General features: G+C 45.5%; 4 protein-coding genes across 4 annotated transcripts; 2 read left to right on the top strand and 2 right to left on the bottom strand.

The window, feature by feature from the left end:
• Positions 1-599: 599 nt before the first annotated feature.
• On the top strand, positions 600-2461 carry C8R40DRAFT_1065328 (uncharacterized protein; the record flags this gene model as incomplete). Its single annotated transcript, XM_046225656.1, has 8 exons — positions 600-639; positions 672-708; positions 874-999; positions 1274-1528; positions 1613-1730; positions 1762-1794; positions 2089-2160; positions 2405-2461. 8 exons carry the CDS (start codon positions 600-602, stop codon positions 2459-2461), a joined length of 738 nt encoding a protein of 245 aa, XP_046091322.1.
• Positions 2462-3723: 1262 nt separating this feature from the next.
• On the bottom strand, positions 3724-8490 carry C8R40DRAFT_1165133 (uncharacterized protein; the record flags this gene model as incomplete). The annotated part of the gene is made up of 11 exons (XM_046230643.1): positions 3724-4257; positions 4278-4446; positions 4484-5199; positions 5269-5366; positions 5426-5492; positions 5546-5579; positions 5637-5838; positions 5889-5996; positions 6891-7570; positions 7632-8077; positions 8131-8490. The coding sequence occupies 11 exons, from the start codon at positions 8488-8490 to the stop codon at positions 3724-3726; spliced, it is 3414 nt and encodes a 1137-aa protein (XP_046091321.1).
• A 966-nt stretch (positions 8491-9456) lies between these two features.
• On the top strand, positions 9457-10721 carry C8R40DRAFT_1065326 (uncharacterized protein; the record flags this gene model as incomplete). Its single annotated transcript, XM_046225655.1, has 6 exons — positions 9457-9609; positions 9631-9841; positions 9894-9970; positions 10314-10376; positions 10418-10611; positions 10679-10721. The coding sequence occupies 6 exons, from the start codon at positions 9457-9459 to the stop codon at positions 10719-10721; spliced, it is 741 nt and encodes a 246-aa protein (XP_046091320.1).
• A 2212-nt stretch (positions 10722-12933) lies between these two features.
• C8R40DRAFT_1165131 (apoptosis-antagonizing transcription factor) lies at positions 12934-13278 on the bottom strand (the record flags this gene model as incomplete). Its single annotated transcript, XM_046230642.1, has 2 exons — positions 12934-13144; positions 13208-13278. 2 exons carry the CDS (start codon positions 13276-13278, stop codon positions 12934-12936), a joined length of 282 nt encoding a protein of 93 aa, XP_046091319.1.
• Between the last annotated feature and the right edge of the window lie 936 nt (positions 13279-14214).

Genomic DNA, 14214 nt, shown 5'->3' with positions numbered 1-14214 from the left:
CTATCACTCTTTCATATCAGTACTCATTGTAGTTCTTGCAGGTTACAATCACCTCAAAGGACGCTATCCCATGGGTAGTCGCGTCATAATTGACGTGTCGTACATTCCGTATGGTTGCTCACTAAGTTCTCACTTACCCTTATATCATTCCTTCTAAGGGATACCCAGGTCTGGCCTTCGTTCTGGATGCTCAACACCCTTCTTTGACCCCTCGCCAGTGAACTTGACATCATCGAGGCTATAAACAACCTCGGTTCTAACCAATAAGCCCTCCATACTACTCCCGAATGTTATTCGGCGGAAAACTCGGTCCAAACTGGGAATACCATCGAAACAGATTGTTCGACGGGTCAAGGATGCTTGGTACCAGAAACAAAATCAAACAGCTTCAGAAGCGGGTTCGCACAATCGTATCCCAGTTCCTTTCGCATTTCGAATTCATACATCCTCCAATCATTAATGTCCCTTGTTCTCACACCGTATATTTGCAGTGGATAATGTCAGTTTCTACAGAACAAAAAGACAGTATGAGAAGGGTTAAAAACTAAGCACCGGACGACCGCTTGCCCAGAAACCATGCACGGTGTCCAACCCTCAACATGCTTGCTGGAGGTGTCACGAACTTTGGCAGTGAACCGGGTACGTTGTCGTATTGTTCTCTCGGCCTATAGTGAAAGAGGTTTCGAAGGCAATGGCGAAATCTTCGATGTCCCAAGTACGAAGTTTACATTGTCTATAGTAACGATTAAACGTACAATAAGACGCGACCCCAACATGCTTATCAATCTTTCTCCTTCAAGTACGGTTCAGTTTCGAAGATTGAAGGCGCAGGTAGATTGATAGCTGGCACACGCAAACTGATCATCGGTAAAGGTGTATCATCCTTGTAACTGGAGATTTGGCTGAAGATTCGTTTGAAGACATCGCTAATTCCGCATTTCTTGAGTTCATGCTCACGTCCTGCTTGAAGGATTTCGTCATATCGATAATTCTCAACTTGTGAGTCTCATCGACGGCGACACACTGGTTGGGGTCAAACAGACCCCAATCGTTAACGTTTTCAGCTATAGCAGGCAGTCGGCAATGATTACAGAACTCAAATTTTCCGGAAGCTTACTGCAAGGCTCGGAGCCAACAATGACATGGCGCCCTAAAAGAAGATCATGATGAACTTCGGCTTGAATGTTGATTAAGATATCATAGATACCTTGGTCAGTGGGGCCGATATCATTATCCTATATGAGTTGGCTGATTGACTTGATCTTGACATCAGAATCGCAAATATTCTTTTCAGCCTTCCGGAATTTGGAATCAGGATATTTCCTATTCAGCTTCTCGCCAGCGGTGAGCGAAAGACAAAGGTTAGGAGGAAAACCGTTCTTCAAGTCCCTCCAGCGACACGCAAGCTTCTGGTCTCCGCTGTCCGCTATAATCATGCAGCGATGAGCTTGGGCATGTCAGCGGAAGAGGACAGTGGAAGACAAACTAATGCAGAGGTTGAATTTATTTCCAGCACGGCCCTTTCCAGGTTCGAAGGCCCCAACCTTGCGTTGATGCTGAATCCAGTGGATGTCGTTAATGGTTCTGATAAGAGCACATAGCAGTGGGTCAGTCGAGTCGGCGCCGACAGTTCTTGGCCGGCGACTGGCAAATTCCCGTCGACGCTGGAACCTGATCCCTGCCTTGACGAGATCGAGGTGAACGAAGTAAAGGGTTGCCAGATGTTCGGTGTCAGTGTTGCCGCGTATATTAAACACATAGTTGGAGCTCGGGACGGACGAGGGTAACACGAAGGTTTGTACTACCATTTGTAATTCGGATATTCTGCTTACAATGTCGGATCGCTATCGACCAGGATTCTTTTAGCTCGAGTCATTGAAGAACATAAAGACGCATACGAAGAGAGGAAAGTCAGCAACTTTCCCGTTGTGCATGAACGTGTATTTTCAGAATATGAATGGATGATTGTTCACTTCTACAGAGGGAGGGAAACTCTTCAATATCAGAGCCGCGGAGTCCGCTGAAGTAACCGATAAATAATTTTTTGTTCATATGTCGTGAAGGATAAACAAATGTGTGCTCACTTAGAGATCCTCCGAAACCAACGATATCCTGATATTCCACCGTATCATCCACTACGATATTCACGCTCGTCGGAACGTAAGTTCGTGCTCGGATTGAAGTATATCGCTGTGGATGTAAATGGAGACGATCGATCCCAGGTAGTCTGCCACTGCGCAACCAGGTCCTTCAGTAGAGAGACTTTGTTGTATTTGGGAATGAGCTCACAACATCGTATATCTGTTGAGTCTCAGTGTGTCGAGGTATGAACACCCACAGGAGGAGATGGAGCCTGTGCGTCTGCACCATGGCATTCAAAGACCCCAAGGAATGGTTTGCACAGTGGACCAAGGATAGGGATTCACGACGATGCACTGAGGGCACAAACGAAGCTAGATAAAAGAGTGAATATTATCTAAAAGACAGTCAATAAACTAGGTATGAAGAAGGAGTACTCTGTTATGACGAGTGTACTCACATCTCAGTGGTGGTAAAACACTGAGATGTGTCAGTATGTAAGCGAGCAACTAGTAAGATGGGAGGTAACGTGAATTTTATTGGCTGTATCGTAGCCTTTCCTGGTTAACATTATCCGACCCTCAAGGCTACATACCCGTACATGAACAAATAAAGAAGACGAAAGCGCCAGCTATATCGCATTCACTCTCCTCTCTTAAGTATTTTCTCGTTTGCTCCAGGTCGAATGTATCCTTTAAACCGAGAGATTGAGCCGAATTTCCTCGTGTGCTTCCGAGCAGGATATGCCTCCGAGCATATTAGTTGAGAAAAGACCATAAGCTGCTCTGAAAGGAGGATGAGTGTTGGACAGACATCGGAATATGAACCCGACACTTACCGCAAAGCACACAGGTTTTACGTAGAAAGCACCACGAAAGTCCGTTCTTGAGCAGGTCGTTTGGCGTAGATACTCCATAGTTATCCCATGACTACACGGAAAAAAGGACGAAGACAGCGGATGGCTAGGAGGCCAGCTATGTAGTAGTCAGTTTCGGTTGTGAGAGGGATCACCTGGACCGGGACCACAGGGAGAGCATAAGAGCACTGATATCGAGATCACAAGTTCTGTGCAGGGAACTGTTCCGTGCGCGCGGATAAGAGGTTAGCGATTACTAATATTGGTAATGCTTATCTAAACTTTGGGCAGGCTCGTTTTTCCTGTTCCGTTGGACAAGAATTCAGAAGGTCAGGTCACACGGGCTCACATCATACAAGATCACGTGTATTTTCCAGGAACAATCAGTCACAGCCCATAAAAGGCAGATTGCATCGCTTAAAAAGGAAAGTCATCACGCCATAAGGACGAATCCTACATTTCCTTTCGGACTCGTAATAAAATACTTCCGCATGTCGCCTCTCTACATCCATCCCAGATATAAGGAGAACGAAACCACCCAAGATGAAAAGCAAAATCAGTTAAACATACAGCCTCAGAATTCTCCTGCTCTTTGTCCTTGTCCTCCACAAAACATATACTCGGTGCTCAATAGCAACTTCACGATATTCGTGATTTTTTTTGATCTTCATAGTACTCTTGTGCAACGTTTTCGAATGCGGGTCCTCAAATGCTTGAATTCAAGATCGTAGTATTTGCGACTATTGCGGTATTCCGGTTTTGACAATGAGGATCCTAGTCTTCGAGATTTAGAATATCTTCCGTGAAATCGAGCTCCCAGTCAGATTTTCCCATTGTCCCGTCGTCTTCCGCACGATATTGATTACATTGAGACGTGACCATATTGGAACCGGACGAACTGTGAAGTTGCGGGTGAAGAGGTAAAGCATCAGCGTCAACGTCAGTCCATGGGGTGTACGAGAACAGTGGGAATCGTCAACGTTATCGTCGTGGTTGCAATTTCCGTCGTTTTTATGCTCATATTGTGATAGATACAGTGAGATAGGCGATACTGGCAAGGCAGAAGAGGAAGAAGAGCCTGATGGCGATGAGAGTAAGGTATAACATGCTGAAGAAGCCAAAGATGACTGCGTAGTTCGAAAAGAAGATTGAGAAGAGTTAAGTGTCGTGAGAGGGACACAGGTTCGCTTTCCGTTGCAGGGGCAGTCCTTGTCGTCGTTATCCAAGAGAATGTCGCCTCTGAACACTTCAGGATCGATGACGTGATTTTTGACAGCTTCGTGAATGGGAGCAAAAGAGATGAGGGATATGCTCTTGTTCTTCTTTATCAGAGTTGTCGGACGGTGGACCCGAAATCGAGAGATGGTGGCCCCTTGAAGCGATCAGACCCAGGTCCAGAATGCGAGGCAATGAAATGAGCAAAAGGAACGGGGGAGAAAGAAGGATTAGCAGCACATATATCCATTCCTTTCATGTCGTCGTCCGATAGCAGGTGGTCTACACCTTTTTGACTAGCACATGGTTCACCACCCGAGTCAATGTCAAAACCGGAGTGGTGTAAGGGGCACAGTGAGCCAGCCAGCGTCAACGTCCGAATCAATGTCCAGAACCTCAGAAGAAGGGTGTTTTGAGATGTCTATTTCGTATTCCAAGATGTGATGAGAGGGACGTGGGACAACCTGAGGTGCAGCATGCGGCAGGACATCCAAGTAATCACCCATATCCAGAACTATTCCCGAATCCTGGTCCATTTCAGCTTCAGACACGAACCTAGAGGCAAAGAAAGCACGACAAGCTGAGGGAGCGTTTCCTGCTTCGGATTCAGAGAAGATGGACGTGTGACGCTCCAGATGGTTACGGTGCTCATTGGCCAAAGCCTCAGGGCTTCGGTGAGGGCGTGGAAGTTCAGGATCTGACGATAGACAAACCATTTCGCCGTCAGCATCAACAATAGCCTTAGAACCGTCATAAGCTGAATCGTCTGCGTCGGAATCAAATATCATATTTGAATAGGTCGTGGAAACTGCAACAGTTAGAGAAGTGGCTAGAGAATCACCTGCTGCCCAGTCTCTGTCCGAGAAGCCTTGTCTAGATAGGTGGAAGGCCTCATCGTAATCGCCCTGGAATGAATGGTCGCCCTCATCGTGTCCAACAAATTCCACGAGTTCAGCGTCATTGATATGAGAGGATTTGACAGGGTAGTCGCGCAAGATCTCCTCGTCATCATGTGTATCTGTATTGGTCATCGGTAGAATGGGTGTGGCCTATGCGAACGCATGAACTTTGAGAAATGCGAGTTGTAGTATGGCTCACCTTGAACTTAGGCGTTTGACTCCGTTGCAGAATGACCTCTCCATGGAAAGGCAAAATGCTGTCTTGCTGTTCAGTTTTGGAGGCCCAGCGTCTTCGGCATCAGCATGGTCCACATAAGCTGCAAGCGCAGTGGAGGAAGAGGTATATGTGGTTTGCTGTTGTTTCTGAAGCACCTACACCGTTGTGCCATTTCGTGTATGGACCGGAAGATGTTAAAGAAGTACAATGCTTCGATATCCAATTGCTGCTCAACAATAAGTCTCCCACTATGACTTGACACACAGGAAGCTAAAGTACCTGACATGGAGCGCCGAATACAAGAGGATATTTCCTGGAAAGCAAACATTTACGTATGAGCTTCTGAAGGGTGAAACGATTGAAAGCGTACTTGACAAGATGGTAAGTGAAGAAACGTTTCAAGATATTATCCAAGAGACTCATATATGGCAAAGACAGTCGAGAGGAGAACGAAGTATAGTCAGTTTCTTTGGTGGTCGTTACCAGATATTGTATGTGAATGGAGCGTAGTGACACGCGTAGCGGGACACTGTCGTGAGAAGGAATGCGATTGCGATTAGTCCTGACATTGACTGAAGGAAATCTGAATAAACAATGCATATTAGGCAAAAATAACACGTACTATTGGGAAAAGGATCAGCACCCTCTCCGATGTATAACTTAGACCTGAAACTCAGGCCCAGCTGGTCCGCGTTGGCTCGCAGAAAGTCTCCAAAGGATTGATTGAGCACTGCCGACAGTGAGAAAACGATGGTCGAGGCTGGCACGATAGCGACATTTTCCGGGAGCCTTAGAATTATCGGAGTCCTTGTGAGTAAGATAATGCTTTGAGCTGAGATTGAGTAGAGTGTCTTTGTCTGCTGCGCGCAATTTGGAAGTACATTCAAAGGACAGCATTGCTGGAAGGGGCTACATAAAGAAGAGAATTCTGCCTAAGTTATTCTTCAAAACAAAAGTAGCGCGAAAGTTTTTGCCTCAATGATACACTGATGTTTTTGTTTAAGCACGCAGCGTCGGCATATCTTACATTCTACCATATAAGCACTTTGTAGCGGTAGCGTGACAAATCACAGTAACACCACACGAGAGAGAGATGGGGACTTAGGGTAGGTCGTCGAGAGAACTGTTGTAACTGGGGAGTTTTCTGGATAACCTAGGGTACATAGTACAATCGAGTATCCTTATATACCCTACAAGAGTCAGTGTCCCATATATGGTAGCATATTCATACTGCATAATCTAGCATAGGTAAGCATAAGTACAAGCAGGCATAGGTACAGTCCGAATGAAGCGCCAAATCAGGCGCTTCGTAACCAGTAACGCGTGACACTCCGTTACACACTTTCACCTATTGGGGCTTGCTTTGTATCTATTGCAAATATCATAATGAATATCCTTTAGTCCAAAGACCTCTGATAGGTGGCAGAATTGGGCAGCAAATGAAAATCTGACAGGAGGAAGAAAAATTATAGAGTATAGTCCACAAAGAAGGATTGGAGTTATTCATACTCAAGTATTCAGCAACCCACTACTTGTCCGAAAACATCCCACCATTCTTCCCTACGTGTCTCCCAGAACACTCTCCGTATCTTGGCACAGGAATGGCAATAGTTTAAACCCTTACCCTCTGTACCGTCTAAAGTATTGGGTGCTTCCCAGGGTAATTTTACCAACTTCTCGAGCCCACAAAGAGGATCGTTGGTATAAGTCATGAATAAGGATTTCCGAATTTCTGTACTCGGTTGAGAAACGGATGGAATGCCATGCAATACGTTGCTGTAAACACTAGTATCCTGGACGGGATCGCATGCTGTACATTCTGGACGCGTATCATTGACTGGAATATTAGCAAGCGGACAGGGGGGAAAAGATGGTGTTGCAACCGACATCCACAAGGAGATCAGCCTTTCTCGTGCTTTCACGAGCAGACGATGATCCTCTGCTGATAATTGATCACAGGGACCTGAAACCGATATAGAACTGTCCAAAGTTTGCCCAAAACCGTCTGTTCGTACCAGTTCATAGAGTGCGCGTTTTAGAACACTCTGAAGACCGCATTTGCGGGCAAGCAGTACAATGGCGGTAGCCACACTAGGGGACAAACGTGTAGATAAAAGCCTCTCGTTGCGGTTTGGTGTCAGCTCGGCAGGTATTGATATGGTATCCAGAGGATCTAATTGCGCGGGCCACATTTTCTCCAACAGGGATTTCGTCCAATCCTCGAATCTGGTAAATTTGAGCTTATGCGCGGCTCGAAATATGGAGACGACGATTTGTAAATCCGGGGGGTTGTCTATATATGTGCTGCAACATAGAATCATGTTTGGGATGTCGGTTGTGCAGCTCAGAAACAGAGTACACGTACATAGCTTCCTTCACTGCTGTTAACAAATTCACAAAATCAAGCTCTTCAATGACACCATCCAGTATGTACACTGGGAGTTCCCCGAACCTGTCATCTGGGTATTTTTGAAAACGCGCCGCGAACCACACTCCGTGTTCCGCTAGTAATGTACGATGCAGTTTGAACTGCGTCAATCCGATGCGGACGATGACACTGGCATCCAAGTACAGGAATGAATCGTGAAAGTTATATCTGAGAAAATCGGAGGATTTTCTCGAGCAAGAACACGAGGAACTCCCATTTTCTTCGTTCCCTGGGTCATGGAAGTACTTGAGTCGCTGTTTTGGCCTCGAAGTAGACGGAGAGGACGATATCGATTTGTCCCATTTGCGCTTCGTAAAGGCTAGTGTACCGGCCAGGGAACGGGACTGTTCACGCCCTTGGAACTTCGCGGACCTTGTAGAACCCTACACGAAAAGGATAATGAGAACACCAGCTTAATCCGTGGAAATAAGCTCACGTCGCTTTCTACATCGTTGAGCATTTCAATTGGCGGATCCTCTCTATCAGTTGTATCCCTCTGCGTCTTTGGTTTCGGTTTCGGTGTTGGTCTCATTGCTCGAACCATCTGTGTGAGCTGAGATGGATGTGGAAATTCGTCCTCGTCGGCAATACTAGTCATAGGAGAGGAATCATTTAAAGGGTGGATGCTCATCGGAAGGGTCGGGGGTGAAAGAGAGAATTTCTGGCTTCCGGATGGTGTAGATGCATCCAAAACCGCTGGCAAGGGTGACGAGGCAGCCCCACAGTTGAAAGGTTCTTCGTCATGCTGCTCTTTTTTGACGAGCCCTGCAGGAGCAGTCTTCCCTTTTGGTGGCATTCCTTTTTAGTCGTTGGACACAGAATCTGCAAGAGAAATGAAATTTCCAGATTGAGAAGAAGTAATAGAGCGTTGCCACTCATCAAGGTCCTCCAGTGGGATATTAATATCCGGATTGGAGTATCCTAAACGTAGGCTCGGGGGTCACGATCATTTGTCTAGTCACCTAGACCATATGCTCGATTTGCACATCTGTGATAACTGACAATCACAAGGATGGAAGGAGTGATTCACATATGATAGAACTTCTTGGAAGCCTCGAATTTTAAATTACAAATTTTGACCTGACATCCGCCGCACCTGCAGAAGCCAGACAAACGTGGCCGCCTTTCTGACGGTTCGAGGATCTTGTAGTTGCAGAACCGACTTCTTCTCCTCACCGAGAACTACGACATCCTTGCCACGCAGGAGCCATATAAGGAGCTAGTAAGGATTAGAAACTTGGAAAAATTTCCGCTCGACGGAATATCCAAACAGCGCCGGCAAGCGGCAGGGCCTGCTACCGGCCAACGGTAAGGATATCACTTGTAAGCTCTTGTAAGTTATGAAGTAATTATTTGTATGTAGCAGGCGAATGGGCGCCTAACTGATCGAGAAAATCTGTGCGCTTTTTATTTGATGACCCTCTAATTAGTAATATATCAAGGTAAGTATCGCTTTCGTTGACGCATGTACTTTATATGTCGCTAAGAAATCCTCAGTAGTGAAGTGAATTTAACTTATAGGTAGCAGGAACTGGCTAGTGTTGAAACAATTAATTCTTTCGATCGGTCAAATCAAGATGCAAGTGAACGTTTTTCATCTCCGATACACCTCCCAAAGGAAGTATTGATATTTATAATATTAGAACCCATTTCTTTTTGGCCTCACTATACTCGCAGATATTTCACTCACACCGTCACAACTTCAACTTATACTTCCCCTAGGTTTAGCTCTGCATGTTATTTTCAACGGTCATGCATACACATGAACTTGATTCAAATCCTATCCAAAATCCTATTCCCTGCAAGGATTGCAAAATTGTGGAAGAAACTGGCCTTGACTACCCTGGACATGACTGTCTCTATCCAGCCTTCTGGAGTACATTCAACAGAAAAGAGTGGCTCAAATTGCATGACGGTCTGTAATCTGGTGTAACAGTTTGTTTCCGCACAGAAAGTATTCATTGAAGAAATGACTTACGCAGGAGAAGATTCTCTTTCACCATCGCAGCCATTAACACTACAGGATGCAGAGCTCGCTGAGTCTTCAAGATCCGAGTCACTCACTGTCTCGTCCAGAAAGAACAAAAACAAAAAGATCATTAGAACCATGGTGGCCGTTGTAATTCACAAACCATCCAAGTCTTCGCGTGAGTGCTTTAAGCCAAAGAACACCCTGATATTTGACTCAGTATTCCTTAGGCTCCAAGCTTCTGGAAAACTCTGTCATTAGCACTCGAGGCTCGTTGGATACCACAGAACCAGGTGTTGACTCAAAGGTAATTATCACCAGTGAGTAATGTCTCCTCCGGCAATTCCAATAGCATTATACTCATAGCAATGGCTTGCTTGTATTTCCATAGGATCGGGAAGGAGAATTTGTCTCACTGGAGCAGCCATTGCAAACCGGGCCCATCGTCGCAACTTGAAAGGAAAGAAGAATATTGGACCTTCTTGAGGAATGATCAATCATAGGAACGTATGCAGCACGTAGTAACCTTTCACATATTGAATGTATCAAACCAGAACATTGTTACTACCTGTAGTCTATTGTTCAGGACCCAAAATGGTTTTGATAAGAAATTCTCGAAAGGAAAATTGTCCAAAACATTTGTCCAACAGACATGGGGCAAAATAATCAACCATGATCTTAACTCCGAGGACATTGGAGCAGCCGGGGTTTTAGTGAGTGTATTAACAGAGGAGTGGGATGATATGTGTTAAAGCGAAGGGAAGATGTCGGAGGAAAATTGGGATGTTGGAGGTGTTTTGGAAAGTCGATATGGGAGTCTCAAACAAACATACCCTTAGGGTACCAGTGCGGAATGCACTTCCTCGGGGAGAAGGTGACAAGCTCGGCACGTCCTTGCACACCAGCGGCCGGAGGGAGGCGACTTCAAGTTCGTCCGTCTGCTCAAAGGTACGAAACGCTCCAAAAAATGGTTTTGGTATCTATCTAGAAAGTTAACCTTCTTTGGAATCTGTAGATGTAAGGGCTCAACCAATGCCAAGGATTTGAATTCAGAGTAAAGCACCTGTTGACTGGGAAAGACAAGTCATCTACTGATTGTTCAGTTAAGGGGATGTTAATGTCCGAACAGTTTACCAGGGTTTCGATGTATTCCTGAGTGCAAATTAGAATAGTATCTTGAATGATAGACCCTGAAAATATCTCACTCTGACATTATCGCAATCTTTCTTAGACCATCTTGTGTTTTCAGATATCGAACTTGTCATCAGCCCACAAATCCTCACACTGAATGCCGGAAGATTCTCCCACAAGACAATTCGGGACACAGAGAGATGCTCGTGCAGCGAACAGGAATGAGACGCGAGGAATCTATGGCATGTCAAACGCGGAGGCATTCACTCTTCTCTGTCCTCATCCTTGCGACAGAATCGCTCCAGATACTGAGCATAGTGAATCCGACACGGTTTTATTTTTGCTGGAGCTACTCCTAGATCCCCTGGTATCCGGTTATCACACTCGCTGTCTCAATTTACACGTCGTGAAGATATTTGGTCAAGGTGAAGCCCAAGGCTTCCGCTAACAGTCCAAGACATTGAACTACTACTGGTCCTCCAAACGCACTGTCTCTTCTTTGAAAAGACTCACATGAGTAGGAAAATTGCGAGAATAAAATACTCACACGCAAGCCTCGAGACCACCCTTGATGTGTCTCATGATAGAGCTTAGAAATGGCTTCATATCGCTTCCAATTTGTCTTGCCGTATGTCCGATTGCAACGAGAGCTAGACCCTTCAAATGGACCATCGTTTTGTGCAGGAAATATTGCACAAACAGTCGGGTATCTACTTGAGCGAGGGTAGGAATGACAGTAATGACGAAATTTCGTAGTCTATCCTTGTATCGCAAAATCTCCTCTGCGATTTCAAGGACACGATCAATTTACAAACATTGACACGGGAAACAAGAAGAACGTTACCGTTCCTCATATAACATGAGTTCGCGAAATGATAACAGAAAACCGTGGATTATCTCTGGCTGGGATAGTTTTAAGCCGGCCTGCGCATCCCGCAGAATTTTGCTCTTGAAGAGGTTTTGATTTTGGCGTTTGGTACAATATTAATTGGCTGATTGCCTTCGAATTAATTTGAAGGCAATCAGCCAACAGTTCTGCGCTCCTTCACGTACTCTGGATCCCGCAAAGGCACGCAGATATCGAATCATTTACAGCCCTTTGCATAATTCCATGAAAATGGGAAACTTTTTTTTTACCGGACCGTCCATAAGCGACTTCGACCGAGATCTCCGGCCTGACAGCTGACTGCTTGGCGTCGTGCCCAGTAACAGCGCCATACCTCTGCGCGCTGTCTCCTCACGATGTTCAGCGAATACTCCACTCCTAGAAAGGGAGATCAAACGTCGCCAAGTCATGGCTTCTGGGTTGGTTGATAGACGTCGGATTACTTCACTGTCATATTAGCCATACCACGCCCTACGCCAATCTCCTCATCCAGCTTGCTCGTGTCCTTTTGCCCAATGCAACAAAGACAACAGACCATATCGTGAGTAAGTAGCTGTTCAATCTTTTCCTTTTCTTCTTTTTTTCCTGACCTACTTATGCTAGCTCCATTCTATGAATTTATCCTCGGAATGCCGTTTCATTCATTGTGTATTCACAGCAGACTATTTCTTACACCTCGTAAGCTTTGATTCGATATATTATATCTTTCGTTTCATACCTTTGTACACAGTTGCGCAATATTCTTCACTCGGCTTTCGACGATCACCTTTTTATCATTCTTCCCTATCTTGAACTGCTCAAAGCGATGGTTCTTTATTTTGAAGCCGTAGTAGGGAGACGAACACGGAACTCTTCCAGGTTTCGAAAAAATTGTGTTCTTCTACCTGTGCCGCGCCGTGAGTAAAGGCATCCCTCAGACAGACGGCAGCATCTTTAAATACATTCTTATTCCACATCCCTCCGCAATCACTGAAGTTCAGGAAGACCTTGCTTATCCAGAATTCCTCTTCACGCACACCTCTTCGTTTGTTCTGCTGCTTTCCGCTCCCTGCATGTGTTCACATTTTTAGTGATTGTCGTGCCACTATAGGTCCTTGGTATGTCGTCTTGCAGCTCCCATTAATGTAGATGGTGCACTATGGTGCAGTAATCCCTGTCGTGCCAATTGCAAGTACTGAGATACAAATCCCATTCAAATCGGAACCGAAGCCCTTTTTGCACTTCTTTAGAAGCGGAATCTAATTTGCTGACTGCTATCTGGAAACCCGGAAACCTTCGAGAGCAACTAATAACTCTCCAGGATCCTCCATGAGTCCAATGACCTCATTTGCTTGAGTATTGATTGCCTCCTCAAACTCTCTCCCGAGCAACGAGGTGAACAGTTCATGAATTTGCTCTTCATGCCAGGTTCCTTTGACATGGATGGGTGCCATGAAGTTTTGAAGCTTTTCATGAACGTCATATCTGTGTAAAAGATGGGGTGTTGAGGACAATCAGAAATATTGTAGCAACAGCCTATGTACACACTGGAGTTTCCGCCCTTTGCTGGCTTTCGTGTCCACTTTCTTCTTAGCTTTCTTTTGCTTCTGAATGTCCATCTAATCATACGTTGCTGCATCATTCAGCGCTTCAATAACTCGTAAGAGTTGCTGATAGAAGTCGGTATCGTAGAATATCTCCACATCCGCATCTGCTGCACCTCCTCTTGATCCCTAGTCGTTGGCCCTTCCCCCGCCATTGTTGGTTGCGATGAAGTAGTTTATCGTGAGATCGTGAGTAGAGACTTTCATCGACAAGTTGGACAGCAGTTTTGAGATGTTGCGGTCTTTGAAGAATGCGTTGTGATGAGACAACCATAGTCATCGAAAGTAAACGGTCTCGCGGGCTGAAGCTGATATCCTAGTCGCTTCTCGACCTCGGCTTCGAACACATCTAAGCCCATTCGGTCAATAGTATACTTGACACGAGCGTTCTTGGAAACGTTATCAGTCAAGTAGTTTTCAAATTGTTGATATAATTTACCTTTTGGCTATAGTAAAGGGGCGTAATCAGAAGATACAATTTGACAATATCGAAGGCGACTTACTCTGCATGATTACCATTGTCTCGTTGAGTGAGCATGACCTTCTCAGCGACGTACTTGCCCTGCTCAGGGGTGCAGAAACCGATAAGATCTCCAGTTCGAGGATAGGTTTCCTTGTTACCATGAGTAACACCCATACCACCACCGATGGTGACGTTGGAGCCAGCAAGTTCACCGTTATCGTCAACAATCGCAATAAATCCAAGGTCGTTCACGAAGACACCACCGTCATTGGTGGGCAGTACCGCGATTGCGACTTTGAACTTTCTGGGCAAATGAAATTCGCCGTATAGCGGTTCGAAATCTTTCAATGCTTCCCCAGCAGCCATTTTCTTGTCCAACCAGATTTCATGATAAGCAGTGGTTTGAGAAATAGGATGCTGGCTGACAGTGACGGCAAGCTGGTGGACTTGAGCGAGCAGCTTCGACATCGTAGGTATTGAGGAACAAA

The sequence above is a fragment of the Lentinula edodes genome (genome assembly GCF_021015755.1).
Source record: "Lentinula edodes strain Le(Bin) 0899 ss11 chromosome Unknown C8R40scaffold_2, whole genome shotgun sequence".
Lineage (NCBI taxonomy): Eukaryota > Fungi > Basidiomycota > Agaricomycetes > Agaricales > Omphalotaceae > Lentinula > Lentinula edodes.
Note: the sequence above shows the minus strand (reverse complement) of the source record. Positions and strands in the feature narration are given on the sequence as shown.